At 41.9% G+C, this 27,075-nt stretch overlaps 2 protein-coding genes across 3 annotated transcripts in view; one reads left to right on the forward strand and one right to left on the reverse strand.

Annotated features, from left to right (window-relative positions):
• The first annotated feature begins 740 nt into the window (after nucleotides 1-740).
• On the forward strand, nucleotides 741-25,726 carry NT5E (5'-nucleotidase ecto). Its single transcript, XM_054820609.1, has 9 exons — nucleotides 741-1,489; nucleotides 6,086-6,308; nucleotides 11,818-12,006; nucleotides 14,100-14,297; nucleotides 15,798-15,949; nucleotides 19,344-19,452; nucleotides 20,212-20,361; nucleotides 21,827-22,027; nucleotides 23,610-25,726. Exons 1-9 carry the CDS (start codon nucleotides 1,166-1,168, stop codon nucleotides 23,765-23,767), a joined length of 1,704 nt encoding a protein of 567 aa, XP_054676584.1. The 5' UTR covers nucleotides 741-1,165; the 3' UTR covers nucleotides 23,768-25,726.
• SNX14 (sorting nexin 14) overlaps nucleotides 25,627-27,075 on the reverse strand; it is a 57,219-nt gene continuing 55,770 nt past the window's right edge. For both annotated transcript variants that reach the window (XM_054820588.1, XM_054820587.1), the window contains one exon: nucleotides 25,627-26,472. In XM_054820588.1, coding sequence (XP_054676563.1) covers nucleotides 26,434-26,472 — 39 coding nt within the window. In that variant the 3' untranslated portion in view covers nucleotides 25,627-26,433. The remainder of the gene's footprint in view (nucleotides 26,473-27,075) is intronic.

Consider the following 27,075-nt stretch of genomic DNA (forward strand, 5'->3'; position numbering starts at 1 on the left):
TCACTTCTGTACACAGTGGGGTCACTTCTGTACACAGTGGGGAAGCTTCTGTTTTTAAGAAAAAAATCAATGAGTCAGGCATGGCTTACAATGTGCAATTGTCCAACAGTTGCAAGAAAGTACACGGATGTTACAGCACTTCAGAAGCTAACTTTGAAACAATTTCTTTCTCCAGATAATTTCATCATTTAATAGTGGTAGAAGATGTGGACCCACACTGGGGATGCACAACTTAAAGGAGCAGGTGGGGCCACCAGTGTGATTTACCAAAGTGGCAATCACCCCATGCCGTACCCCTAAAGAACTGTTTATTTAAGGCATTGGTGGATTTTCCCCTCAGTGTGCATATGCCAAACCGCCACTAAAAGCTTAGCATTCAACCACGGAAGGAAAATCTTGAAAGCAATTAATGAATCTACACTAAAAACAGTAGAGCTATAATTAAATCAACACTTAAAGAAGTGTAACTCTTTTTAGGGCTGAAATACCACTTTATTTTAAGCATCGTTGGAGAAAGAGAAGTTGAGTGGAACCCTTAAACATTTTCATGTGAAGGTTTGGAAACTCCTTTCAGCATACTAAACATTCACCAAGGCTTTCTGTAAGCATTGGAGTTTGTCCTTTCGCTGCTGGCTGAATTTTCATCTCGTTTGACGTCCAGCAGCCGGCTGACAGCCCGTCTCCAACCCGGCAGCAGCTGTGCTGTGGTGAAGAACATCGGTGGGGAGGACGGGACAGCGGGGGCCGGATTGTACGCGGGCGCAGGACAGCGCCTGGGGCTTAGAGAGCCCTGAGGACCTGCGGGCAGCGGTGCCGGCCGTCCGGCGAACCGACGCGCGGCGGGGGAAGAGCCCGGGCGGCCGCCCCAAGCCCTCGCACACGCCCAGCAGACGCGGAGCACCTGCGGCTTCGGCGCTCGGCGGGCAGCGACTGCCTTTCCCGCGGACAGGTCACAGCCGCTGCTGCCGCGCAGCAGCAGCGCGGGAGCGCAGCCCAGCCCAGAGACTCCGCGGGGAGGCGCGCAGCCTGCGCGGGTTCCCCTGCGGGGCGTCCGCTCCCCGCCCCGCCGCGGCGCTCCCTGTCCCTCCCTCCCTCCCCGCAGCCACCTCTTCTCCTGGCCGCCGCTTCCGAGCCGTCCCGCGGAGCGGCGCGGAGCCTCCGCAGCATGGCGGGGCGGGCGGGCGCGCTGTGGCTGTGCGCGGCGGCGGTGCTGGGCGCGGCGGCGGAGCTGCGGCTGACCCTGCTGCACACCAACGACGTGCACGGGCGAGTGGAAGCGCAGGGCGCAGGGACGCGGAGCTGCGCGGGCGCGGAGGGCTGCTTCGGCGGCGTGGCGCGGCGGGCGGCGCGGGTGGCAGCGGAGCGGGCTGCGCACCGCAACGTGCTGCTGCTGGACGCCGGGGACCAGTACCAGGGCACGGTGTGGTTTTCCCGCTTCAAGGGCCAGGAGGCGGTCCACTTCATGAACCTCCTGCGCTACGATGCCATGGTAAAGCGGGCCGGGGGCGGGGGGGCGGCGAGCCGCGCGGTGGGGGGGCTTCCCCCACCTTTAGATGCTGGGTCTATTCCTCCCTTTCGTCCCCCGCTGCCGTTTTTTTGCATTGCCGCCTCCTTGAGTATGTAGCGTTGCCTCAGAGAAGTCTAGGTCACGCTAAAATCGTGGTCAAAGGCGTCCGGGAAGTAAACAAGAAGCGATGTGCTAGGTGATGGGCACCCGGCCGAATGAAGTCGTGAGCTGGCAACCCCACGGGCAGCCAGAAACCGGGAGCTGATGCCAAGGCTACACAGAGGAAAAGACAGTGATGCAGTGGGAGGGCTCCCCTTGGGAGAGGCAGGGGCTGGGGGCAGACGTGGGGTTGGACGGGCTTGTTGGAGAGGGGACAGCAGAGATGCGGAAGCAAGCCCAGCAAAAACCATGTGAGGAGCCTGGCCTGTGATGGAGAGGTTAGCCCTGGCTGAGGCTTGCAGCCTGCCCTGCCAGTTTTTGGTCCTTCAGGAAGGGACAGATGGCACATGTTGGCAGTGCTGTTTCAAGGGGTGAGGATTTTAGTTTTCATCAGGCCCTGTGGTCATGATGGGATATAAGGGGCTGTGTGCGAGTGGCCCAGGGACCGTAGCAGCACATCTCTGAGGGTGCTCTCTGAGACGGTGCCAGTCCCACACCTTTACTCTGTCTCTTTTGGTCGTCTGAGTGCTGAGAGGAAGGTAGAAAAATTTGAGACTGAGATTGGGGGTGTCACTCCATGTCATTAAATCTTTTGTCTCAGGGCAATAGCCTATTAGTATATAAAGAATTATCGTGGCTTATTTTGCTTGTGTATAACCCTGGAAAGGAGGAAAGAGATTAAAGTTATGTTTGAGAGTGACTGTGTATTTATTTCATCCCAACTGACAGCTTGAGGGAAAAATCATCTGTGCATATCACATCCTCTGTCTTCATCTCTTTTTGTTTTCTCTGGAAAGGACTGCACTTTCCTTTCCCAGGTAAAAATGGCTTCACTCGTTTCTTCCCTCTGCCTCAGAACAGCTACGGAAGAGAAAGGGATGCCCCAGTGCACTCTCCTAGGCTAAACACACATCATACCAGACAGACAGGTCTGTGAAGGATGCTGCTCCCTGTTTGCATGGCCTAACGGTTTCCTAATCATAAAACTAACATTAACAGGATTTTCCTTCCTGGTGGTGAAAGGGAGGAGTGGGCGCATTCAGAACTTGTCCTCACTGAGAGCAGGGGAGCACTTTAGGGTTCTACAGTGCAGAATTGGCTCGAGGTGTTTTTTCCTATCATTGTTCCCAAAGCTTGCTGCTGGCTGTCATTTCTTAGCCTTCTGTTTGCTGGTTTGACTGGTTCATGAGCAGGCTGGAAGCTTGTACGGTTCCTGATCACATTACAAGAAGAAATTCCTTCAGGCAAAATCAGTGGTGTTGAACTAGTGCTCAGTTTTAGAAACGCATTACGTGGGAAGCATCTGCAGGCTGATTAGGAGATCCCCTGAACTTTTTCTTTTGAATAAGATTTAAAAAAAAATCCACACCATACTGGATATCCAGAGGCTTGTACTGGATGCTAATGCCTTAGGTGAAGTAGTCAACCAGTTGCTCTCTGTGGAGGTGCTGTGTGTTGTAATTTGAATACTGTCAGCAGATAGAAGGGGACGGGATAGTCTGAGAAGCTACAGAGACTTCAGCACCTTTCTCTGCTACCAAAGAGCCTGAGAACAGAGTTGCTGATTGTTGAGCAGTGCTGCAGCATCCTTTTTGATTCTTCTATCCATGGACCATGGGGACCATGCAGTGTGGATGGTGGCCGGGGTGGGGGGACACAGGGAGCAAGGTAAGAGCCACACTGCAGACAGGTGAGCTAGTGTTTCTTTAAGCAAAATTTGGGAAGTCACATCCCTAAAAGAAGGGGTGGGGATTACTGAAATGGTTAGAAGTGAGATACAGGAGAAGGATTACAAACAGGATGAAGGAGGGAAAATGAGTCACAGAAGTTACAGGATGGGGGCGGGAGCCATAGGAAGATTTACAGCAGCCTGGCAGCCTTAGAGGTTTGTTCCATGATTGGGACAAATTTCCTTTTTTAAGTTTCCCTTTTCTCATTTATGCCCGTTATCACCTCAAGCCTATTTTCTCCTGTTTAGCTAGGTACTGCCTTCCAAATTTTCTTGCCACTAGCCTTGCTTTTTGGTGTAATTAACACCAAAATCCGAATTAAGTACTGCAAAGGCAGTAATTGGAGGGGTAATAGAAGTCTTGTAGTTTTACTTTTGAGTTGCATCCTTCTGTTAATTTGTATCATGATTTTGAAATATTTTTAGCCTGGTTTGTTGTGAAAAGGAGGATTATATGATCACATGCTGTGTGCCTGAATATTTCTCTTTATTCCCCCTTGTGACTTACACTTATGTTGGCCAACAGATTCAGATTTGGTGAAGGGATATTGCACAGGTACAGAGTCCTAGAAACTGTGGGCGTAAGGGTAGTTAGGTAGAGTGCAGGAACCCAAAACGGTCTACATCCTCCTCCCCAGAGGAGGAGCTGCATCAAAAATAAAACTGTATTATTAACATTTCTCATGAACAAGAGACTTTATAACCACCCACACCATGGGAAAAGTTTTGATCAAAGCTTATATCCTAATGGACATAAAATAATCCAAATACAAGATACAAAGCCAAGAGAAACAAGGTTTCATAAATGCTTGGTTGGGTGGGGTTTTTTTGTTTTGTTTTTTTTCACAACAAGTTAATGGCAGTTACATCCAATTCAAATTCTTATTTCATTTGCAACCTTTTTTGGGGGAGTTAATTGCATGTTTAGGAGGAACAGAAGGCATGTGCATCATCCAAAAGGAAATAGTTTGTCACCATTCTGAGATACTTTACCAGTCCATGGACATCTTTTCAGAACATCAGTCAGCATCAAAACGAGTTTTCTTAGAGTCTTATTCTTTTTTTATTATTATTATTATTTTTACAGCAAATTAGATTGCAATCAGAATATGGTTAGAAATGGAATATAGTTGGAGTGCACTGTGTCTTAAAGATAGTTCTCGGTTCTTTTGGAAAAGTGCTGCAGGAGCAGGCAAACAATTTGGCTCCTTCCCTGGGCTGTGAGTAGTGTTTTCACTAGTGTCAGTGGGAGCAGTTGGTTGCCAATGCAAGTTACTGCTGATACCCTGGTTTTTTCCACAGGACCTTTGACTACCTGCCTGTGGGGATCAGAGGAGTCAGGAGTCTTTGTCTCCCCTGAAGGAAAGACAGTGCCAATCAGTTGATCAAAATACTGAGCTTCCATGCTTGTAGTGGCTTCAGGGTCCTGCTTGAGTTGGAACGTGATCGGGGTTAATATAATCTGTTTGGGGAATAAAAGTCGGAACAAACACACAGGGGATGTTTATCTAAGTAGAGCAGAGAGGTTTTTAAGTCTTTTTAGATGATGAATGCGACGTTCCCCACTTAATCTTCAGGATGAAATTATGACCACACTTCTGTCTGGAAGAATCTGCCCATGGGCTTTAGCACCCCTTTCATGCTCTGCTCCTGTTGCCATCTGAAAACTTGTACCACATTAGCATGTACCAAGTTAAGCTATTACCACGTTTCTAGAGATGTATTTTTTCCTTCACTAATACCTATGTATGCCACAAGGTTCTTGCACGTATTGTGCTTCTGCAAAGTTGCCGCCTGTGGATGTTTTGCTGGCTATCACCAAACTTGCAGGCACAGGCATGTGGCAACTTAGGCTGAGCGTGAAAAAGGGGTGGGTAGGAGAAAGTTCCATGGTCTTTTAAGGTAAGTCTGTTTTTGTCTGCTTAACCAGCCTAGAACAACTAAACAGTCTCATCTTGTTAGTATTACCTTGCTAATGAATAAACTGGACTGCTTGTTTTGTGTGATAGTCATAGCCCTTCACAGTGTTCTGCGCACACATGCGTGTGTATGCACACACCTACTATGGATTGTCCATGGAGCTTCTCCCTAGTTGGTAGACATTAGAGCTTCCACTAGGTAATGATATTGGTGATGGTTAGAAAATGATATTTTCTTGTTACATGTTAAAGCACACGAGAACTCTTACTAAATGTGAATTAAATATGCTTTAAAAACTGTGGTCCAAGCACAAGCTCTTAAAATGCATGTTTTATTTAAAGATCACAAATATTGTCATTGACATTTAACATTTTCTTCAGTATTTTTTAAACAACGTATTTTCCATACACAAAATACATGTTGACCTTTGTGGTTATTATTAATCCTCTTTCTTGCAGTTGCAGGATAAAAAAAACAGTGGGTTTTAATCTGGTATGTGATTACAAACACTTGTCTAGATAGGTTTCAGATTTCAACTTTCACATCTGTATTGATATAAGAGAGTCTGAAAAGCAAAAACCTAAATCTAAAAAAACCCCAAACATTTCTGTGTTCATGAGAAACAGGAATGTGCTGTTTTGGACAAGATAGGGTTTTCTTCCCTGGAACATAGACTTTGTTTTCTCAAACATACCTCGTATATCATTTATGAGAGTATTTAAACTGAATATTGGAGGCAAGGTCTTATATTTTCTTCTTGCTTTTCACAGGCTTTGGGGAACCATGAGTTCGATGAAGGTGTGAGCGGGTTATTGGATCCTTTTCTTAAAAATGCTAATTTTACAGTTCTGAGCGCGAACATTAAGGGTAAAACCCCATTAGCGAATGAAATGATGAAATATGTTCATCCTTTTAAAATAGTACGTTTTGACTCAGAATCAGTAGGAATTGTTGGTTACACTACAAAGGAAACTTCTTTTCTTTCACAGCCAGGTACGTTTTCTTTAGTATATAAGTTTATATCCTTTGTTACTATTTTATTACTTGCCCACTTGTTTGAATCCAAAGATGAATGTTTTCAGCTGAGAAGTGAGAAGATTGTTGTTTTATCAGTATTTTATCACTTGTATTATTCAACTTTGCCTGATTTTTACACTGGAGAAGGTTTGTTAATATTAAAAGCCATTTTCATATAGACCTGAATTATTTAGCATCACTGAATTATCTAAAAATATAAGGTCAGTGAGCTTGCAGGAGAGTTGGGAGGTGGCTTTGAGGTTTTTATTGTCTTTTTTTTTTAAATTTGTATTCTTTTCTGTGTTGTTTTTTCTTTATCCATTTAAACAAATGTTAAAATATGAATACAGCTTGTCTTTAGAGTGAAATGTGTTCAAACCAAGACATTTCTCTGTGTGTTGAAATTTTGCTCTTGGATGCCACCACGCTTAAGCCCTAGTAAAAGCAAGGAGAGCTTCATGTGTGTTTTTGAAGCAAACGTTGCCCAAGATGTTTTTAGCCTCTCAAATATTTCCAGAAATTAGACTACAGAAGGAACACCCATTCAGCTTTTACCACAATTGCTTCATTCATGAGTAAAATTAGAATTGATGAGGAAAAAGACTTTGCAATTTCTGACTATTTTTTCCAACCTTTAAGGGGTTTTGGTTTGTTGAGGGTTTGTTGGGGTTTTTTAGTAAAATAAAATAATCTACTGGAATGAGAAACACATTTAAATCAGCTGTAGGAGATCTGAGTCACTGCCTGCTCAAAGCTCATCCCCCCTCTGACAAAAACAGACTTTCTGCCCTGTTTTTTGCAGTGTGAATGCCCTAAGCACTGGTTTAAAACATTTTCCACGTTGAAAAAGGACTTCATATTATTACTTCTCTTTCCATTGCTTAGTAATAAAGAAGTAATGCATAGCTTTCTTGAGAAAAGGAATATTCAATACTTCGAGGAAGTTTTAGAATATAAAACTGTTCCTTCTGTGGTTTTTAATTCTTATGCTGTATGTTTAAGCTATCCACAGGAAGTGGGTATCTGAGGTCGGAATAGACTTCTGTATCTCACTCCTATTTTACAGCGATGTGTTTTTGGAGTCCTTTCATTTTTTCCCCCAACGAAAAAGAAAATTGATCTGTATTTTGCATAGGCAATAGGATTTCACCCATGCTTGAGGGCATGAGGGTAGATATCATCTGACATCACGCTAAGTTTGAAAAATGGACAGACAGCCAATATTGTTCTTCATTAATTAATTAATAGAACAGATCTCAGCTTTTCTTCCACACAACTGTGTTATTGCTGTAAAGTCATTGAATTAACCTTCTTGCAAATAATTATTCTAGAGGAAAATCCAGATGGTGTTGGAATGATTCTCTGAAGCATCCAGACGTATTGAATGCCTCAGTATGCTGAGACATTATAACAGAGACCACAACTAGGAAAAAACAGTGTTAAAGGGAAGGCTTGTTAGCTCCACAGGTGGAGCTGAAGCAGCCCTAAGCTCAGTATATCCCACAGTGTAATTGAGAAACAAGCAGGGCAAATCCTAACAGCAACATTTATAGTGATCAGAGTTTTCATAATTTTCCGCTTTGCCTTCTCAGTGTGTGGAGGAACATTTGGAAGCTTTGAAAAATGTGAGTTCAGGATATGTTAGTATAACTCAGTGACTATATATCACCCGTGACCTAGCAATCCTTCAGACTGATAACATCATGGCAGAGGTGGGTCGGTGGCAAAATAATTATCAACCTAATTCCTTAATTCAATGAATAAGATACATTGTGAATTTTAAATTCAACACCTTACTTATCTCTACACACTTCTTCCAGATGATTCAGTTTTCTCAGACTCTGCAGCAATTGCTTTGGCATGCTGTACACTCTTAGGGCATTCTCAAGGCAAATAGGGAGCTTGAAAATGCTGAAACATGTGAATTCCTACATGACTGCTTTCCGTGGAAATCTTTTGTGAGTGTGATTTCTTCTATTGTTAAATTTCAGTAACTTCCACACAACTATCAAATTACAACTTGTACTTTTCATAGTCTGCTTAAAACAGCTGTCAACATACTTGGACAGAGTATGAAGTCCTTAAATCTCAGTGTTTCCATTGTGAAGGAACAATTAATCTCTGCTGAAGGTACTGTTAATGTTACTGTTTGGAAACCATAGGGATGGGGAACTCTTAGCACAGTTTATAGATTACAGCAAATTGGCAGTTTTTCTAACCTTCTCAGTATTGCTGTATGCAGCGCTCTCAGCTGAATACCCAGCAAGTTTTTCCTTACTGCAAGAGTTATTCATAACTTGGCACATAGGCAGAGTTGTCTGTGTATTTGCTTTGCACTGATAATCCCAAGACCAAGGTATTTGATGGTACCAGCTCAACTTGCTTTAGTTCTGCAACCATGTTGTAAACCCCACAAAATAGCTAATGTCTTTATCTGTCCTGAGAGATGCTACATACACATTTGGCGCTGTGAAATAATGAATCTCATTTTGTCCACTGTGTTTTCGTAGAAGGTGGAAACCCAAAACTGCTTACTCTGTAACCCTACAGGCAGCAAAATACTTACTAAAATTATCAACTTGGCAAAGTTTTCTAAAATGGAATTTTAAATTCCATTTATTCCACTTTATTCTCGCTAGCTTGCATAATATTTTTAAAATACGGCCAATTCTTTTTCATTGTTCATTTGTAGCACAGTTTGGATGTTTTATCTGAAACTCTACCCCATCTAGAAAGAGAAGAGGATGTCACATCAGTTTAATGCCTTGAAAGAAAAGTGAAATACTGACACGAGCAATAACTAGCTCTTAAATAAGCACTTTATTTCAAATCAGATTGTTTTGAAAAATGCACAGTTGAGTGCTAAGCAGTATATTGCTTTTTGCCTGGTTTCTTAGAGGGATGAGCCCTGTGTAATTGCTCTTGCAGTCGCCGGCTGTATAACTTTTGAACCAGCTGGCCCATTTCAGCTCAATTAGATGAAGTGCTGAGGTGACTAGGGTGCGAAACTGTGTGAAATGCCACGGCCAGGTTGCGGAGAGGGGGTGCACGAAGCCCCTGCAGCCCCCAGGCAGGAGTCCCTTTCTGAGGTGGGCAGCAGGCAGTGGCTGGGCGGGTGGGTTGGCAGCGGTGGCTGCCTGTGCCAGGAGAGAGCTGGACTTACTGGTGTGGGATAGGTCTCATTTTTCCCCTCGTTATGAAAGTAGGTTTGCTTGTTTTAATATGGGTTGAAGATTAATAATAATATGTCTTCGGTGTATGGTGCGTTTTAGGCTGCAGTGGCGTAGAGGGGCAACAGAGCTGGTGCAGATGGGGAGAGCGTGGTTATCATGGGCCACCTGGCTGCATGCCATGGGAGAAGTTAGCCTGCATGCAACTGCGTGCTCATGCAGCTAGTCAGTGGCTCGCTCTTGCTCTTCGTTTAGAGAGCTCAGCTCTCTTTGCAGAACTGGTCCCCACACCATGGTGTGCATGGCCGTTGTAGGTGGTCCATGGGTGGTGAGATGAGAAGGTGAAGGGCCTGTGCTCAAGGAGTATTTCTTTGACTTCCCCTTTGCCAGTAGCTCTGCATCAGGTCCAGCTTCTGTCAAGCACAAGGATGTACAAAGTGGGGCTGAAGCTGGTGGCTTCTTTCTGCCTGGAGAAGGAAGGCTAAGGGGGAACTAAGTCCAGTCTTCCACTATCTTAAGGGGGTTTATAGAGAAGACGAGGACAGACTCTACCCAGAGGGGCACAGAGAAAGGACAAGAAACAATGGGCTCAAGTAGTACCACAGGAAATTATGGTGGGACATAAGGAAAAAATTTGTCACGGTAAGAGTGGTTAAGCAGGTTGCCCAGAGAGGCTGTGGAATTTCAGCTTGCTCAGGCAAGACCCTGAGCATGCTCATCTGGCTTTGAGCGGGTTTTGGACTAGATGGCCCCCGGAGGTCCCTTCCAACCTCAATTAACTTATGACTCTCTGATTCTAAGAAGAGGTCCACAGAAAGAAGATGTGGGGATGCACTGCACAATTCACTCAGCAATGTGCGGTACAGAGATTCCCTCTGGCAGTAAGAGAACTATTCAGTGGGTGTGGTGGTGAACCCATTTATGTAACCCTCTTTTATCTCTTCCATTGTAGCAGCTTCCTCTTCATTTCCTGAAATGTTTTGCACTGGATTGTGAATTCGTTTCACTCCTCCCTTTGTTATGAAATAATGTAAATCTTTTGGCTTTAAAGGCATATTTCAAAATGGTTTGATCAAAAAACTGCAGGAAGGAGAGGAATTAGGTAGAGGAAGAATTGGTAGAAATGTTACTCAGTTGTCTTCACCGGAAAGTTTAGGATTAGAGTTTGTTGACTCTGTTCTTAAACTCTATTCTTAAAACTTTGTCAAAGAAATTAGCCTCTTACATAGGAAGTCCTCTTGCACAACCCAAAACACTGTGTCTAGTGCTCTTGTAACTGCCAGTTATGTTCGTATAATTTCAGTGGGCACAGAAACCTTGCAGAAAGACTGTGGGTTTCCCAACATTGTGGTCTGGAAAAGGTTTCTCCTTTCCAGACTTTCTGTTCTTTATGTTCTCATTTCAGGATGGTAGCTCAATTGTGAGCTGTGCTGTGTTTGTATTACTGAGAGTGGTTCACATTCGGTGAGATTATTTATGTAAAAAGGCAATTCAGAGTTTAGTGCAGGACTTTGACAAAGCTGCTGCTTAAAGCCTTAGAGCGGCAGGGTGAGGGGAAGAACAAGATGAGTGTGGAGTAAAAAGAGAGAGATTTAACTTGGGAGAAGGTAGAAGATCTCAAAGAAATATAATTGGGAAGACAAAAAGCTTTATAGTAAAATGCGAGTGTTTATACTCAAACACTTACTGACATATTTAGTTTCCCACAATTGGTGTCACTGCATTTTTTTATGGAGTTACAACTTGTTTAGTATAGGCAAGTACACACAGCTCAGTGCAGGAATGTTGTATTAGTCTAAGCACACAGGTGCTCCTGAGAGACTGGAGAACATCAGATCAGGAACTTGAACCAACTAAGGGCATTTGAAAGACACCAATATGACATGAAAGCTGGAGAGGGACTGTTTACAAGGGCATGTAGTGACAGGACAAGGGGTAATGGGTTTAAGCTGAAGGAGGGTAGGTTTAGATTAGATATTGGGAAGAAATTCTTCCCTGTGAGGGTGGTGAGGCACTGGAACAGGTTGCCCAGAGAGGCTGTGGATGCCCCCTCCCTGGAAGTGTTCAAGGCCAGGTTGGATGGGGCTTTGGGCAACCTGGTCTAGTGGAGGATGTCCCTGCCCACAGAAGGGGGGTTGGAACTAGATGGTCTTTGAGGTCCCTTCCAACCCAAACCATTCTAGGATTCTGTGATGATTCTATTCAAAGTTCCATTAATTATACAAAATAGTATCTGATATCAACTATTTTTTTTAAACTAGTAATAAAGGTACTTTGTAAATACATTCATGTCTGTCCTTTTTTTTTTTTTTAAGGGGATGATGTAATCTTTGAAGATGAAATTGAATCATTACAAGTACAAGTGAATAAACTTACTGCCATGGGAGTGAACAAAATAATTGCACTCGGACATTCTGGTTTTACTGTGGACAAAAATATTGCCCAAAAAGTGAAAGGAGTAGATGTTGTAATTGGAGGACATACAAACACATTTCTCTATACAGGTATTTTACTTCTTTCTAAAATGTTGCTTCTAAAGCAAAACTGAAACTGTTTCTCTTTAAATTTGGTGAACTTTCACAAATATAGTTTACTGCAGGCTGTACTGGGCCAGACTGATAGCTGGTATCTGTCCATAACTGCCATGGAAGAAACTATTTAAACCAGTCTGTGAGCAAGAAGTGCCCTAACTCATTGAAAGGTTCCTTAATGCTATGGATGTTCCAGGTGACCTATGTAAAGCAGAACAGAGAAGCAAAGGTAGTAATACCGGTAAATTACTGCCAAACATATTGTACTTGTTTCAAGCTCACACATATAAAGGAGCCAATAAGATGTTTACATTTAAACTTTTATGTGACTTAACCAAAAAAATCAGTCATATAAGACTTCAGCAGTGCTACTGATGTTGATCTTCTGAAGATTCTGATTCTGTATTCATAGGCTTCCATTAGGCCTGCCATTAAAGAAAAGCCTGTTCGTCTCCTTTTTCCCATTTCCTCTTTTTCAATCCCTCTTTTAATCTCTGACTTTATTCTTCTTTCCCGTAGAGATAAACATCATTCCAGAGATAAACATTGCTGATCTGATTTCTTCTGCAGCAATGCCGCTTTAGGCGAAACCTGCCATCAGCAGCTTCCCCCGTGCTGCTGCCTTCCCTGTGCCAGTGTGTAAGGACACAAGTAAAAGAAAGGCTGGGTTCTCTTTTTTTTTTAAAGCATCAAAGGTAGCTCATTAATTTTATGAGAAACTTCATTAAGTGGTTGAGATTATAACAGGAACTGTCTGTAATTTTCAGCAAAATTTCCTTTGTGACCCAGCCCCAGGTGTAGGACCACATACCCTAGGAACTTAACCACATAAGGGTTTTACACTCTTCATTTCTTACTCATCTCCTTTCACTTTCTCATGCCTTTTTTGTCTCATCCGGGCTCTTACCTTTTACTATCCCACTTGTTAAAGAGAAACAATTGCATGCTACAGTTATACATTAAACAGTTCAGAATAGCTCTTGAGTTTGGCCTCGGGGAATAATTTATGATCACTAAGCTGGAGCCACAAAGCATTTCCACACCTGCAAGTCAGAGTCTCCAAACACTTAGCGTAGGGGCGGAGCAGAGAAGTGGCCAAACTGGAAGAGATGACAGGACCATCCATCCCCGCCCGGCGTTGGTCTTTGCTGAAGGTGGGGTGGAAATACTGACAGGAATAACGAGGGGGGAGTGGTACTACTCAGATAATGTTGTCGAGGAGACAGGGAGAAGGCTGGCACCCTTGAGACAAGAGCTGTGCTGTGCAGTTTTCTTTGCTGCTTTCCTCCCCTGGGTGGTTTCTAAATCCTGTGGTAGCCTATGACAATTGAGCTGAGATCTCCTTTCTCTATAAGTGCCTTGCTTTAATCTATCTGTTTCCAAGTCCTACATCTAATCACTCTTCAAATTTTGGAGGTTGATAAGAGTTTTAAATCCATAACCACTTAAGTCAAATGCTAATAAAGCTTGCTTTTGCAGAGGGTGTGCAGCCTGTCTGAAATTCTGGGAGGCTAAGTTTGGTATAGTAAAAAAAAAAAATCAGTTGATTGTGTGCACAAATTCAGAGAACTGCTTGTGGGTATCCTGACTGCATATTATCAATAAAAATAATTCAGACTTTTTCATATCATGAAGTCCTATGTGTGTTTTACTAACATTCTCATTTTCTATCTGATGCAGAATAATATAGTGTGAAGGCTTAAAAATAAATTTTTCAGCCAGAGGCTGGTGTATGTGCATTACTGAGAGGTTTAGATTGAAATAATTGGAATGAAAAGTTCCTTTGTTGCTATTGTGACATGATGTCATGGAGGAGTGCGCTGTCCCAACTTAAAAAACACTGTGGCAGTTATTAGAGCTCATGTCCTGAAAACAACATTGTCTCTTATGAAATAACATAACTGAATAATCGAATGCGTGCTTGTCATCCACATACATTCATTGTTGTTTCTGCTTAATCTGCTATTTGTTTTTTTTGAGGCTGAGAAACATTTGAAATGTCATTCTAATAATTCCTTGAAGGTCACATGAGCTGAAGACCCCCTTTGCATGCTTGTTTCGTGCAGGCACCCCACCCTCGACTGAACAGCCAGCTGGCCCGTATCCATTCATGGTTGACTCAGATGATGGGAGGACGGTGCCAGTTGTACAGGCTTACGCTTACGGAAAATATCTTGGTTACTTGAATGTTACTTTTGACAAGAAAGGAAATGTAGTCGCAGCAGTTGGAAACCCCATTCTGCTGGACAGCAGTGTTCCTGAAGGTATGTGGACCAGACATTTGAATTTGCCTGCAGCACTCTACTACAATTCAAGTGTTATTACGTTAAATACACAGTACAGTGTTGAAGAAGAATTCAGGTTTCTTCCTGAGCTTGCAGTTCTCTTCTGTGTAGGGTTCAGGCTGTGAACAGGTACGGTTGTACCCGTTTGTCTCTATTTCTCTTTCTGAGCAGTGGCCTTTGAATATGCACAAATTCAGTGGTTTTGTCTATTTAAAATCACTGCAAGTCCTTTTGTAGGAACTCCGGTGACACACTACCTTACCATTTAGCAGAGCTCATTTTAGCTAGCCCCGTAGTTATGATTTAAAAGATTATGAGAACTAATTCACATCGTTTTGCCAGCAGCTGTGTTCTTCAGAACAGAGTTTAATGCAATGTAGGAAAGTGGAAACGTTCCAGAAAAAAATTGGAATACTCTGGCAACGTGCAAATATAATATACAAACCCCATGACTTGTTTTCAGCGCTGACTGTGCTCAGTGTTTCAGCTCTGAAACATTTAAAGAACTGTGAGGAGGAGAGTCTCTCTGTTGCCTTCTGTTCGTTAACTCCATCTGCGCTGTTACCTGCTTTTTGTTGGCTCTGTAATTACCCAGGGCTGATTCTCTAGTCTTTGTTTCTTGTCCAGTGTTTGCTGTATAAAGCTCTGAGCATTTATCAGACTTTCTAGGTTCTACCAGAGTATTTATAAAATAAATTCTTTATCCTGCTCATAGATACTCTTATTTACTATGTTATTCTCAGTGATCTATTAGTGTAATGAGATGATGTGTAAAGAGACTTTACATTCTCTCTCTGATGTCAGTAAAAGTAAAAATTCAGATACATAAGTGCTCTTGTTTTATAAATTTTGCTGTTGCTGACAGTTATGTGGCAAATTGCTTAAAACTAATAGCTGATAGAAAACAGCTGTGACATCTGTCTGTATATACAAGTATCTTTGTATCTGCTTTTTTTCTGAAAGAATTAGATTTGCACCTGGCAGACACAGAGAATTAATTTCTATAAAGGCTTTATTCCTTGACATTGATATTTGAGCTAGTATTCCTTTTAGCGCTATGTTAAAGGGGAGGAAGCTATAATTAGAAAAAAAAATAATTAAAAGATATGATGTCAAATAAAGACTAAGCTCACTTCTTTATTAAAAATTCTCTCACCTGTCAAGGTAGGTGCTAGAAACCCCATTGGTCAGAGGTTAGAACAGGACTGGGCAAACATATTTTGAAGTGTTATAGAGGAGATAACCTTGCTGTGGCACAGGAATAGCTTGTTCACTTGATTGCCCCGTCCTGCCTGCTCCCTTTGCAGGCTTTGTTTGAAGTGAGTGCAGATGTCGTGTTGCTTGAAGAGCCTTTAGTGAAAGTGTAACATTTTAGAACCATGAAGAGCAGGTTTTTATTCCTAAGCTTTGTATTCACTGAAGTGTCACTAATATGAGATACGTGCGATGCTTATTTTACACTTTTATACTACTTTATAGATGAGCACATTAAAGAAGAAGTGGAAAAATGGAGGAAAAACCTGGGGAATTATTCTAAAGAGATTGGAAAAACTAGTGTTTACCTGAACGGTACAAGCCAAGCGTGCCGTTTCCAAGAATGTAACATGGGAAATTTGCTTTGTGATGCTGTGGTAAGACGTTGCTACCGCAGGTGGCAATCACATCTAAATGTTACTCCAGAGCTCTCAGATGGAACGCTCCCAGGCTCCGAGCTACCAGCGCACGGGCTCTGTGCTGCTTTCCAACACCGTAACACCTAGCGCATCCCTAGAAAGATCTGGCAGAAGCAAGGCCATCGTGACTCTTGCTGTACAGAGTCAGGAGCGGTTTATTCTTTGTGTATATCCTCATATAGAGAACGGCTTGTTCGCAGCTGCCTCTGAGGCTGCGGTTTTAAAAGACACGGTGGTCTGATCCAAGAGCCTATTCCTCAAGCAAGGGATGCCTCCCCTGCCCCCCTCCCGCCCTGCTACCGGCCCCCTCCTCACAGCACATACCTTCTGCCCCATCATCACTCACTGGGCTCTGCTGTCACCCTTTTTTAACGCACTAACTAGCCCAGAAAAAAAGAAAATTCTGCATAGTTTTTTCCCGAGTTACTGATACGAATTATCCCCCCCGAAGAGTCCAAAAGGTGCCAGTGGAAGCAAAGGAGGGGGAAAGGCCATACACAGAGCCGGGCGCAGAAGAGGTAAAAGCCCCCAGCACCCCAGCCCAAAGGGAGCCACCGGCCCCTGCTGCATCCTGACAGGTATCGCTGGGCTTTAATGGTCACGTAACACCAGAAGGTCTTTTTATAAGTCACTTCCAGTTTTTAAACTAGCTGGTTTTGATCGGTCTGCTCTCCCACAGCAGCACCATTTCCTTTGGGTGCTCCAGGGAAAAACGTTCACTAACATGACTCCAGAAAATGAGCACTGCCATAAATGTCCTGCAGCATTGCCACAAAGTCAGGAGCCAATTAATAATCTTGAGTTTTCATTGAGATATTTCCCCAAAGGTGTTCATCCAGGCCACATGATTGCTTTTATTGTAATCCTTAAAATAATACTTAGTACGTGGGCTAATTTCCAAATTAGATTAAGATTTGGGAATTCTGCATACAGTGCTACTAAAATTGTAGCACCTTGCTTTTTTCTTCCTGCTAAGCTTTTTATATAGTTTTATTTGAAAAATGTGATCAAATGCTTTGGCACTTTTTAAGCTTAAAGTAATTTTTGTAATCTTTCAGAAGTTTGTAGATTTTCTTGCTACACCTTTTGTCTCAGGAGGTCAAATTCTACTTCAGTTAAATTGATGTCACTAGACAACCATCTGCAGTCATCAGTAGATACATGGATTGCCCTTCACGGTCTTTGCATTATCTGTTCTACACTTGCTTTCCTGTCTGGTACCATGCATTCAAGGGTATGAAGGTAAAAACCAGACCTTTCTGTGCCATGGGCTTTAATATTTAGCGTTGTCCTGGGAAAGCCAGAGATTGAGAAATGTGAAAGACTGATTGAACGGTTGTACTGGGTTAAAACAGAGGTCCATTTAGTTCAGTGCTGCTGCTCCCAACAGCAGCCCAAAACCTCAGAAAAGAAAGGTTGACAGACCCAGAGGGCATTTTACAAAGGACTTTAAAGGAACTCAAATGTGAAATGACTGTGAAATTGCTAACATCAGTGTGTGAGCTCATTTTAAACTGCCTCTGTGCTCAGGACAGGAGAGCAGCAAGTGTAGCACCAAAATTTATGAATACTTCTGTGGGGAACTGAGGAATTACAGATTTGTAATCCTGATATCTGTTCCAGGCAAATTAGTAAATTAGGGAGTGTAGTTCAGACCGAAATCGGCAAACAGAAAAAAAAAATCTATTCACTGATGAAGTATGAGTTATGAACTTAAGAATATCTCATGGCTCTGGCTATAGGGAATAACTAACGATCACTAAGATGGAGCCACAAATCATTTTTACACACCTGCAAGTCAGAGTCCCCAGACACTTAGCGTAGGGGTGGAGCAGAGAAGTGGCCAAACTGGAAGAGACAGCAGGCCTATTCATCCCAACATCTTGTCTCCAAGAGTGAGTGTGGGGGGCGGTGAGGGAAGAGCATACACCTGGACAAGCCTGTACTCGGACCTGTCCCCATCTCCCAGCAACTTGCAGCTCAGGGACTTCCCAAGTCAGAAGTGGTGTCTTGGTATTTACTGGCTCCTGCTGGAACTTCTCTTCCCTGAACTTGCTCCATCTCCCCTTGACTGCCTTCAAGCTTCACAACAGCCAGTGGCAGGGCATTCCACTGCTGACCTGCACATCCTACAGAGACCTTGCTCTTTTGTCTGTGAGCAGCCCGCTGCCCACTGGCTGGATGCCTGCTGGAGGCCAAGGAGTAGCCCTTGCCCTGGAACACTTGGTCCCTATCCACCCTCTTCACACCACTCATGATTTGATAGGCTTCTCAAATATTTTCCTTCCGTTGTCTCTTTACCAGGTCAGACAGTCCTAGCTTGCATCATCGTTCTACGTTCAGAAACTTTTCTGTGTCTTTGACCATCCTTGTCACGCCTCTCTGAATCTTTCTTAGTTTTTTTATCGTTCTTGAAATGAGAAAACAGACTGATTCCTACCCAGCCTCCACATGCCCATCTTGTTTTTATAGGCTTCTGTCATGTCCTTCCTGTATTTCTGTCTTTGTGAGACTGAAGACTCACAACCATAGTCATTCCTGTACGGAAACCAGTCCGTCCCTTCCATTATCCTTGTTTCTTTTCTCAGCCTTTTCCTGTTCTACTCAGTTATTTCTAAAGATTAACACTGTAGGCTTATCATCCTCATGCAATTGAGTAAATGCCTGGTCTCCATTTTCTTTACTACTTAGGATGTCTCAAGCAAATATTATCTTGTCCTTGGAACTTGGTTTTTGTCAGAGTTTTGCTACTGTTGGAGACACGATGCTGAACAGAGTAGACTTTTGGGTCTTGTCTAATATGCCTGTTTCCTGTTCCTCTGCTCTTCTACATCCTTCTGGTTTGCCAAGATCATTCCAAATATTAAAAATCAATTTCAGAGAAGCTGAAAAATCTTAATTCCCTAAAATGTACAACAAGAGCTAGATTAATTTATACATTCCCCTACATGTTTTAAATGTACAGTTATATTAAAGGTCCTCTTTCCTTCCCCATTCTCCAAATATGCTCAAATCATTTGTCTTTATCACAGTGGTTGGAATCATCCTTGCTTTGTTCAGCTGGCCTGCCCTGGTCATGTCATATACATACAGACTATGGGAGAGTTTGAGTTCATTATGAAGCAAGGCAAATATTTTAAAAAAGCAAAATACTTATTTAATGTGTTTTGCTGTGTGGGTTGTTGGGGTTTTTTTTTAATACTTCAGTATTTTACAGTAGTCTTAAAGGTAAAGTCAAAGAAGATGTAAAACCTTTCTGTCTCTTTTCATTCTCAGATTGTATTGGGTGTAAATTTTCAGAGCCTAGGCTAAGTGAAGATTAAAAATCTAGTTAAACATTTTCTTTTGGTAGCTTTATGAGAATGTCGGACATCCGGATAAAAAGTCATGGAACCATGTTTCAATGTGCATCCTGAATGGAGGCGGGATACGGTCAGCCATTGATGAACAGAGCGCTAATGGTATGTAAAATTACAAACTGAATGACAGCTTTATCAAGTAGGAAGAATCAAGCGATGAGGCATGCCTGAGCACAGTGTTAGGTACGGGCTTGTTTTGATGGGATTTGCACAGTGTTTGGAAGCGATTTCAAACTTTCTGAAATGGTTATCCATCATTAGAGCCCAACTGCACGCAGGCAGACATGAATGGAAGTTACTAGCATTGTTTGTACACAGTGCTTTTTGTCATTTCCCTCTCTCCTTGCTGCCATGGAACAAAGAGAGTGGGTGGATAGTCTTCACCTCCTACTGTAGAGGGTCATACGGTATAGTCGCTGGGAGTCTTCTGTTGTCTGCTGTAGAATAAATGAATTCTGGGTTTTTCTGAACTGGAAACACACATTTTTTTCAGTTTAGCTAAATCTTTTTGTAGGATGACATGAGTAAATCTTAAGCAATTGGAAAAATTGCCTGACTTAGTAAGAATATCTGGTTTTCTTCATCTTAGGTTGGTGGTTTGCAATCTCTTTTAGTAGAGTTATTCAAATAGCTATACATGCAGTTATGTCAAACTTCATTGGTCTTGATACATGCTGGATGATAAAGATCCAGGTTCTTTGATTTGGATGTGATCCTCACCTCCACTGGCCCTCATTTTCTCAAATTGTATTTGCCATGTTCCTTGTCAAAAATGTACTGCTAAATAATCTTAAAATAATATTGTAAACTAAAAAAAAAATAAAAAAATAAATTAATGTAAACAAAGTCTCATTCCCCCAGGTAGCATCACTGTGGAAGATTTGCTGTCTGTTTTGCCATTTGGTGGTCGTTTTGATTTGGTAAGGGTAAAAGGCTCCACTCTGAAAGAAGCTTTTGAGCACAGTGTGCACAGATACGGAAGTGGAAGCGGAGAGCTGCTGCAGGTTGGAGGTAGGTGCCTGTGCATCACTCATGCCAGCTAACTAACACCGTTTATCCTGCATATGTTTAACTGAGCCACTGCAGCACACAGATCATCACTGTTCCCATCAGCACAGACGGGATTCCCAGTTGGCTCAATAACCCATAGTGGCAGCAGGTTAACACTTCGATTAACTATAGGAAGATATAACTGAGTATAGTTGTAATGCAGTAATAGCTACAACAATCTCTGGGTTTCAGTTCTTCATTGGCAGCCTACCTGAAACCCCAGACTGGATGTCTCTGCCAGTTATTCCCAAATTTCAGTTTATCAAAATCATGTTGTGCCATTGTCTAATGATTGCTGGCAGTTTTAAAGTTAGCCCAGGTGGGCTATGGAATTGCTCCAGTGAATTTCTAAATATTTTAGGGATGAACAGTTAATCTTAAAACCATACACATTTCTTGAATTGCAGCTCCCCATATATTTATCCAGATGTGCACTAGGCCACAGTCACGTTTATTCCTGGTCTTTCTGTGATGCAGTGCGGATGTTATTGTTTATTTAGCAGAAAAGCTAAACTTCAAGGGCAGGGGCTGAGGGATTCCCCCCCCTGCTCCATGCCTCTCCCCTCACGTGGCCTGGTGATGGGGAGCACTTCCCCGCCATGCGATCTAGAAGCCCCACACACCAAGGACACGGCCCACGTCTCGCACACAAGGCAAGCGCTTTCACAACTTACCGCGTTCGTGGGTACCACTAAGGTAAAGCAGCAGCAGCCCCTCTGCTTGCTGCCTTCTCACAGAAAAACAAGATAACTAGTAGCCCTGGAAAGGGTTCAGGACAGAAGACCCAGAGCAGGAAGAGTGCCAGGGTTGGAAGAGCCTCTGTGCTTTAGACAAGCTTCAGTAGCTTCCTGATCAGCAAATTCTTGGCAATGGCGTTCTGGGGACGTAACTCTCCCCAGGCTTTGACTGAGGAAAGCTCACAACTAGAAACACTACTTCTACAGCGAGTAGAAACCACAACGTTCAGCCCTGGCCTGGCTTTGGTTTTTTCCAGACAGTACTTATTATCCGTAATTGCTGCTAAGTTAGGGTGGCTGGCTGGTTCTAAAAGAAGTCATTTCAGCCAACAAGACGGTGGAATGAGAAAGCATATAACTGCAGAAATAAGGGAAGGTATTTTTATCTCACAGTATCCTAAGCCCATGACTAGTCATTTCCTTCTGTGGAATAGTGATGAGAACAGATACCACATACGTAACTGAGGTGGGACAGTACTTCAGCAACTCTCTAATCTCAAGAATTTTTTCGGATAAAAGCTGATTATTGTGCAAAGAAAACAGGGTATTAACTGGGATCAGAACAATATAACCTCTTAGTCACATAAGCTAACATAAATAAATCTTTTGAAGATGGCAGAACATGCTGCTTCTAACCTTCTATGTTCAATAGGCATGGCAGAGTGCCCTTCAAACGTGTATTTTTGTAGGCATCCACGTGGTCTATGATCTCTCCAGAGCCCCAGGAAGCAGAGTTGTTAGCTTAGAAGTGCTTTGCACAGCCTGCCGAGTCCCAGCCTACGTCCCGCTCCAGATGGATGAAATATACAATGTGACTCTTCCGTCCTATATGTTATTTGGAGGAGATGGCTATCATATGCTGAAAGACAAAAATCTGGGATACAGTAAAGGTAAGGATGGGCTCCAACAGGGTGGCAGACAAACAATTCCTAAAAGATTTTTTTGTAGTCCAAGTCTCAGACTTCTTGCTTTTACTCTGGATTAGTAGTTTTGGTTGTAGCCAATAAAAGTTTCAAGGACAACCAACCTCGTCAATTCAGCAGTGCTTAGAGAACAGTTCTGAGATCATGGGAAACCAGGAAAAAAAAAGCAAAAAGGCCACTATAGAGTACGTATTACCTGTACTGCCGTGCAGTTGTACTTACTAAACAATGCATCAAAGAGAAAGGTGCTATTTTCTTTAGACCTCAAACGTCCACTGTATAGAAGTATTTGCAAACACAGAACCGTCACCTCTACTCCTAAAGGACATGCAGCTCAGGTGAGCAACACAAGGCGAGGAGAAAGATGCTGACCTGCTCTGCGGGAGCCAGCCTACCCCTCCGAAAGCAGCGGGGACTCGCACGAGTTCTGCGGGCAGCGGCACGCGGGGTGCCAACAGACCCCACGCTACAGAGGTAGAAAGGGAGCGTTTTATCATTCTGTCTTAAGGTCCTCTAAAGCAGCATGCAAACTGTTAGAAATTCAGCATTCATACCATTGACATGTACGTCTTTGAGGGCAAAGGGGAACTTTTGAAAAAGTTTTTGAGATTAAAATTATTTCTGAAAACACAAAAAGGATGTAGTGCTGTATTAAAAAAAAAAAGTATCCCCTAGGAGGAAATCTACATCTTGCGGAACTTTAATTTTGTATGTTCTGCTTTGGGATGGCAAAAGCACACTTTTACCAGAAAAATTGTCCTTTTGGACCTTTGTTACAGACTATTTTTATGGTTCTACAGGGTGTTTCAATTTAAAATTGATTCTCACAAGTAGGATTGATGGTTTTAATCAAATTCAGCATCCAGCTTGTAAATCGAGGGCATAGAGAAAAATCATCAGGAATAATGAAAGGGAACAACTTGAAAAGTTCTAGTAGTCCAGTACAGCAGAGGAAAAAAACCCTATAATTACTTGTAAGATGGACGCGTTGCACTTCAGAATTTTAAGAGCTTAGCTGAGAAAGGGCTCATATGACATGGTCAGCCGCGCTGACTCGAGAGGGTCTGTAGAAAATCTACGTTGTATTTTGTGTGCGCACAGCAGCACAAAGACTAGAATTTCTTCCTAAAAAAAGTAAATTTGAAAAGGTTTAAGCAATGCTTTGCCAGATCTATAGCGATCTACCCCCGACAGGTGGGAGACTTATCTCAACCTACTTAAATCTGACTGGAAGTTACCATTGTAACAGAAAATCCAAAAAAAAGCCAAACAATGCACAGAAAACTTTTTTTTGTTTTCCCAGTAAAATATGAATTGCTACCAAAAATTCAGGCTACAAAGCACCACAGAGGGTATACCTGTGCACAAGAAACAACTCTCCACACCCCAATGCTGCCTTGATGGCAGGCTACAACTCAGAATGACAAACCGTAGTAAAGAGTTCACTTTTAAACTTGAGCTAAAACTGCAGATTTAGGCAGGTTCTTAAATTTTGGTTGAGAGCCTGGCTGCTGCAGAGAACACTATCTTTGTTTGTTTGTTTGTTCAGGTGAACCTGATATTGAGGTTGTTTCCCGTTACCTCCAGAAAATGAAGAGAGTTTACCCAGCAGTTGAAGGTCGAATCAAGTTTTCTTCTGGAAGTCTTACTGAAGGAAGTCTTACCTTGATTTCTGTATTGTTCACTATAACATTCTTGCATACTTGATTTTTGCTATGTTTTCGTTTAGAGGAAGGCAGGAGATGGTGCTGACAAAGGGAAGAGAGAACAGTTCTCTTTTCTTACACCTTAAAATGAATGAGCACTTGGGTTTCTGCATGTCAACAGTAAGAAGCACAAGCAATTGTCTTTAATCTGGTAGAGTCATTGAAGCACGCGGTGCAGAATTCGTGACTTAGTTTGAAGCAGCAGATACAAACCAACTCGCATAACCCACAATTCAATTTGATGTTTCAAGAAGCAAAGTATCAGTGAATACTAATGCTCCATCATAAAACAACTGCTGACTGAAATGGGGTATTTTTAACTTGCCAAATTCTTTTAGCTGCTTTAGATAGTAAGTTGATTAAGAATCTGATTCCAGTAATGTAAACAAGCTTCTAGAAATGGAGTTATTTTAGGTGTATATACCTTTCTTTGATCTCCACTCAGGGTTAAAGCTTTCAATCTAATAATTCAACTTTGCTTCCAGTCCTATTTATCATACCTACACCAATGCCTGAACGAGCTGGATTAAACTCGGTGTCATTAAAAGCATGAGGTCCATTTACATGCAATTAAATTTTTTTTTTCCATTTTACCTTAGAAGATGCAGCATCTCAATTTTTTAGTTTTCCATTAACAAAAGATGCAATGAAAGCTTGATTTCCTTTTGATCAATTTTAACAAAATGAGTACATATATTTCACTACTTAATATGACCGGTTTGGGGACTGTATCTAGAGAACACAATCTATGATTTTGTTTCATATAAATATGCTCAATTTTACACCTTTTTCCAAAGACCAAAGCACAGGACTCTTGACCGTTACTCCATAGCAGCAACATTCAGGGAGAACATTGGGTGCTCGCATTGACTCCTGCAGCACTGTGGCAACCTTCAGAAGTTGCCCGGTAATGGGACTTTTTGCAGCATAACCTGGCCTTAGCTGAACTGCGATCATAACTCAAAAGCTTGTCTCCTCTATGGGAACGCTGTATTTAAAAATATTTTAAAAATAGGCAGTTGTAAGAGGCTAGAGTATAAAACCAGAAATCGGATTAAATGCCAAGTGTAAATTTCTCACACTTTATCAACAAGTGATTGCTTATAAACGAGTGCAAACGATGATTATTTCTCTAAGATAATTCACATTTGGAATTTTGACATCAACATGTTTCCATGTTGTTTCTTCCTGTGTTAAATTGATTCTCAGTGTTTTGAATAAACCTGCTTTGTTTCTCTGGAAAGTGCACTACACTTTTTTCAGACTCAAGCTACTTGCCTCTCAAATTCACTGCACCTGCAGATTTCAAGAAGAAGGTGCATGAAGATACACATGCAGTATGCTTAAATTTCAAGACCTCATTTGTTTCCGCATAAATTCAAGGGTTGGGCATGAAAAGATCTGGACCACACAGGTGCATTAGGTAAGTTGTGTCAGAACAGGGAGACAAACAACTGACCTTGACACACTGGTAGTTATAACCTGGCATTGACGATTTGTGAATACCAGTCCCTAAAGTTACTAATTTACAGAATGAGCTTCCCCAAATCAACATAAAACCAGTAACAGAGAGTGCACTTACGTACCCGCACACCAATTTTTAAAGAGTTACAACAATTCCTTTGGCATACCCAGAGAAATAACACCTTTTTGTATACCTTTTCCTTCTGTTTGTCAAAGTCATAGATAGATAATGCAAATTGTGCTGACAAAGAACACGAATACTGCATTAGATTGGTTTGTTTGAAAAAAAAAAGGAGAAAATGGGTGTTGTCGGAAAAGAAAAATGGAGGAATTCCTATTCAAATATCTGTTTTGTTCTGTGAGTAAAACTTGTTAAAAAATGCACACATTGAAGTCCTTTTCAAACCGTCTTTTATAAAGGCTGGGCCAACAAATTAAGACTTACAGGAAAAATCTTCCACATTTATACTAATAAATTTTTAGAAAATGCTCTGAACAGACTCACGTCCTCCTTTCTAAGCCTGTAAAGATGATGTCAGGAAAAAAACCAACAAATCCAGATAAGAAATCGCAGAAAAATAAAGGCTATGGTAAAAGTCAAAACCACTTTTCATACCCATTATTATTTTAAGAGTGCTTTCTATTTGAAGGTCAGATATTAAATAAATTCTGGTTTTTTACATGCTCACCAGAAGCATGAAGGCCAAAGATATTTCTGAGATGATCTGTATGCAACAGATTCAATCATGTAATTTTGTTTTAAAAAATTTAGTAAGATTTGTTAAGATAGTTAAAAATAACTTCATGGGAGCATTCTACAACTTCTTCCAAACAATTTTTCTACATATCCTTTAAGGAAGACAACAGTAATTGCTCTTTTAGCAAAGCACACGTTGGCTGGTCTCCCAGCCATCTTATTTTATGTCATCCTGTAATTTCCTACACAGATATTTTGGAGAAATTAATTTGACTTTTACTGGTAACAGCTAAAGCAAATTTTAAATTACAAGTAGAGATACATTATTTACTTATAATTGGTATTAAATTTTAATGTCTTTATTGCATAAAGAGATTTTTTTTTTTTAGAACTTAGATTTTATGCTATTTACAAGAAAATATACAATGCAAGGTTAAAATGTCACATGTCCATTCCAACAGTGCACAGCGGGTGTTTCTACTGGGTGTCCAGCAAGGTCCCTGCATTCACATCCAACATGACACAGAACTAGCTTCCTTCGAACCCTGTAAAACAGTAATGGAGGAAAAAAAAATCATTAAGTATGAAAATGCATATTTACATATAAATCACTCAACTGAGCTGCAATGACTAATGGTATTTGAAAACATCCACTTGAAACCAGAGTTAAGAGAAAGGAAGGCTACTGCTTTCAGGTTTTTAGTACTATATCTCAAAATAGGTATTTTCTTCTTTCTCTAGAAGTTCTCACCTCTCCCATTCTTAACTGCTAAATACAGTTTTCTTAACACAGCAATTTTCTGCTCTGGAAATGGCACTGGCATGATATTTTTTTAACTGGATTTCTTTCCTTCCTCTGCTAGGAATGCTGCTCCTCTCTCAGCTGTCCCTTTTCCTTGCATCCTGACTGACTTCGAAGGGACTGGATGTACATTGTATCAAAGGCAAAACTTAAATATTAGGTGAGTTTCAGCTCTTATCCTTAGGACTTGCTCGCTTACGCATGCTGCCATTAAACACGGCGTATCTGAAGTGATCCAGTATATATCCACATTGGTGTGCGTAGCAGGATGTACCTTCAAGATACCAGATCTCAAGATTGGGCAGCAGATTGACATCCCTGCTTACAAAAACGTTCCCATTTCTCC

This window comes from Grus americana, chromosome 3 (genome assembly GCF_028858705.1).
Source record: "Grus americana isolate bGruAme1 chromosome 3, bGruAme1.mat, whole genome shotgun sequence".
Taxonomy (NCBI): domain Eukaryota; kingdom Metazoa; phylum Chordata; class Aves; order Gruiformes; family Gruidae; genus Grus; species Grus americana.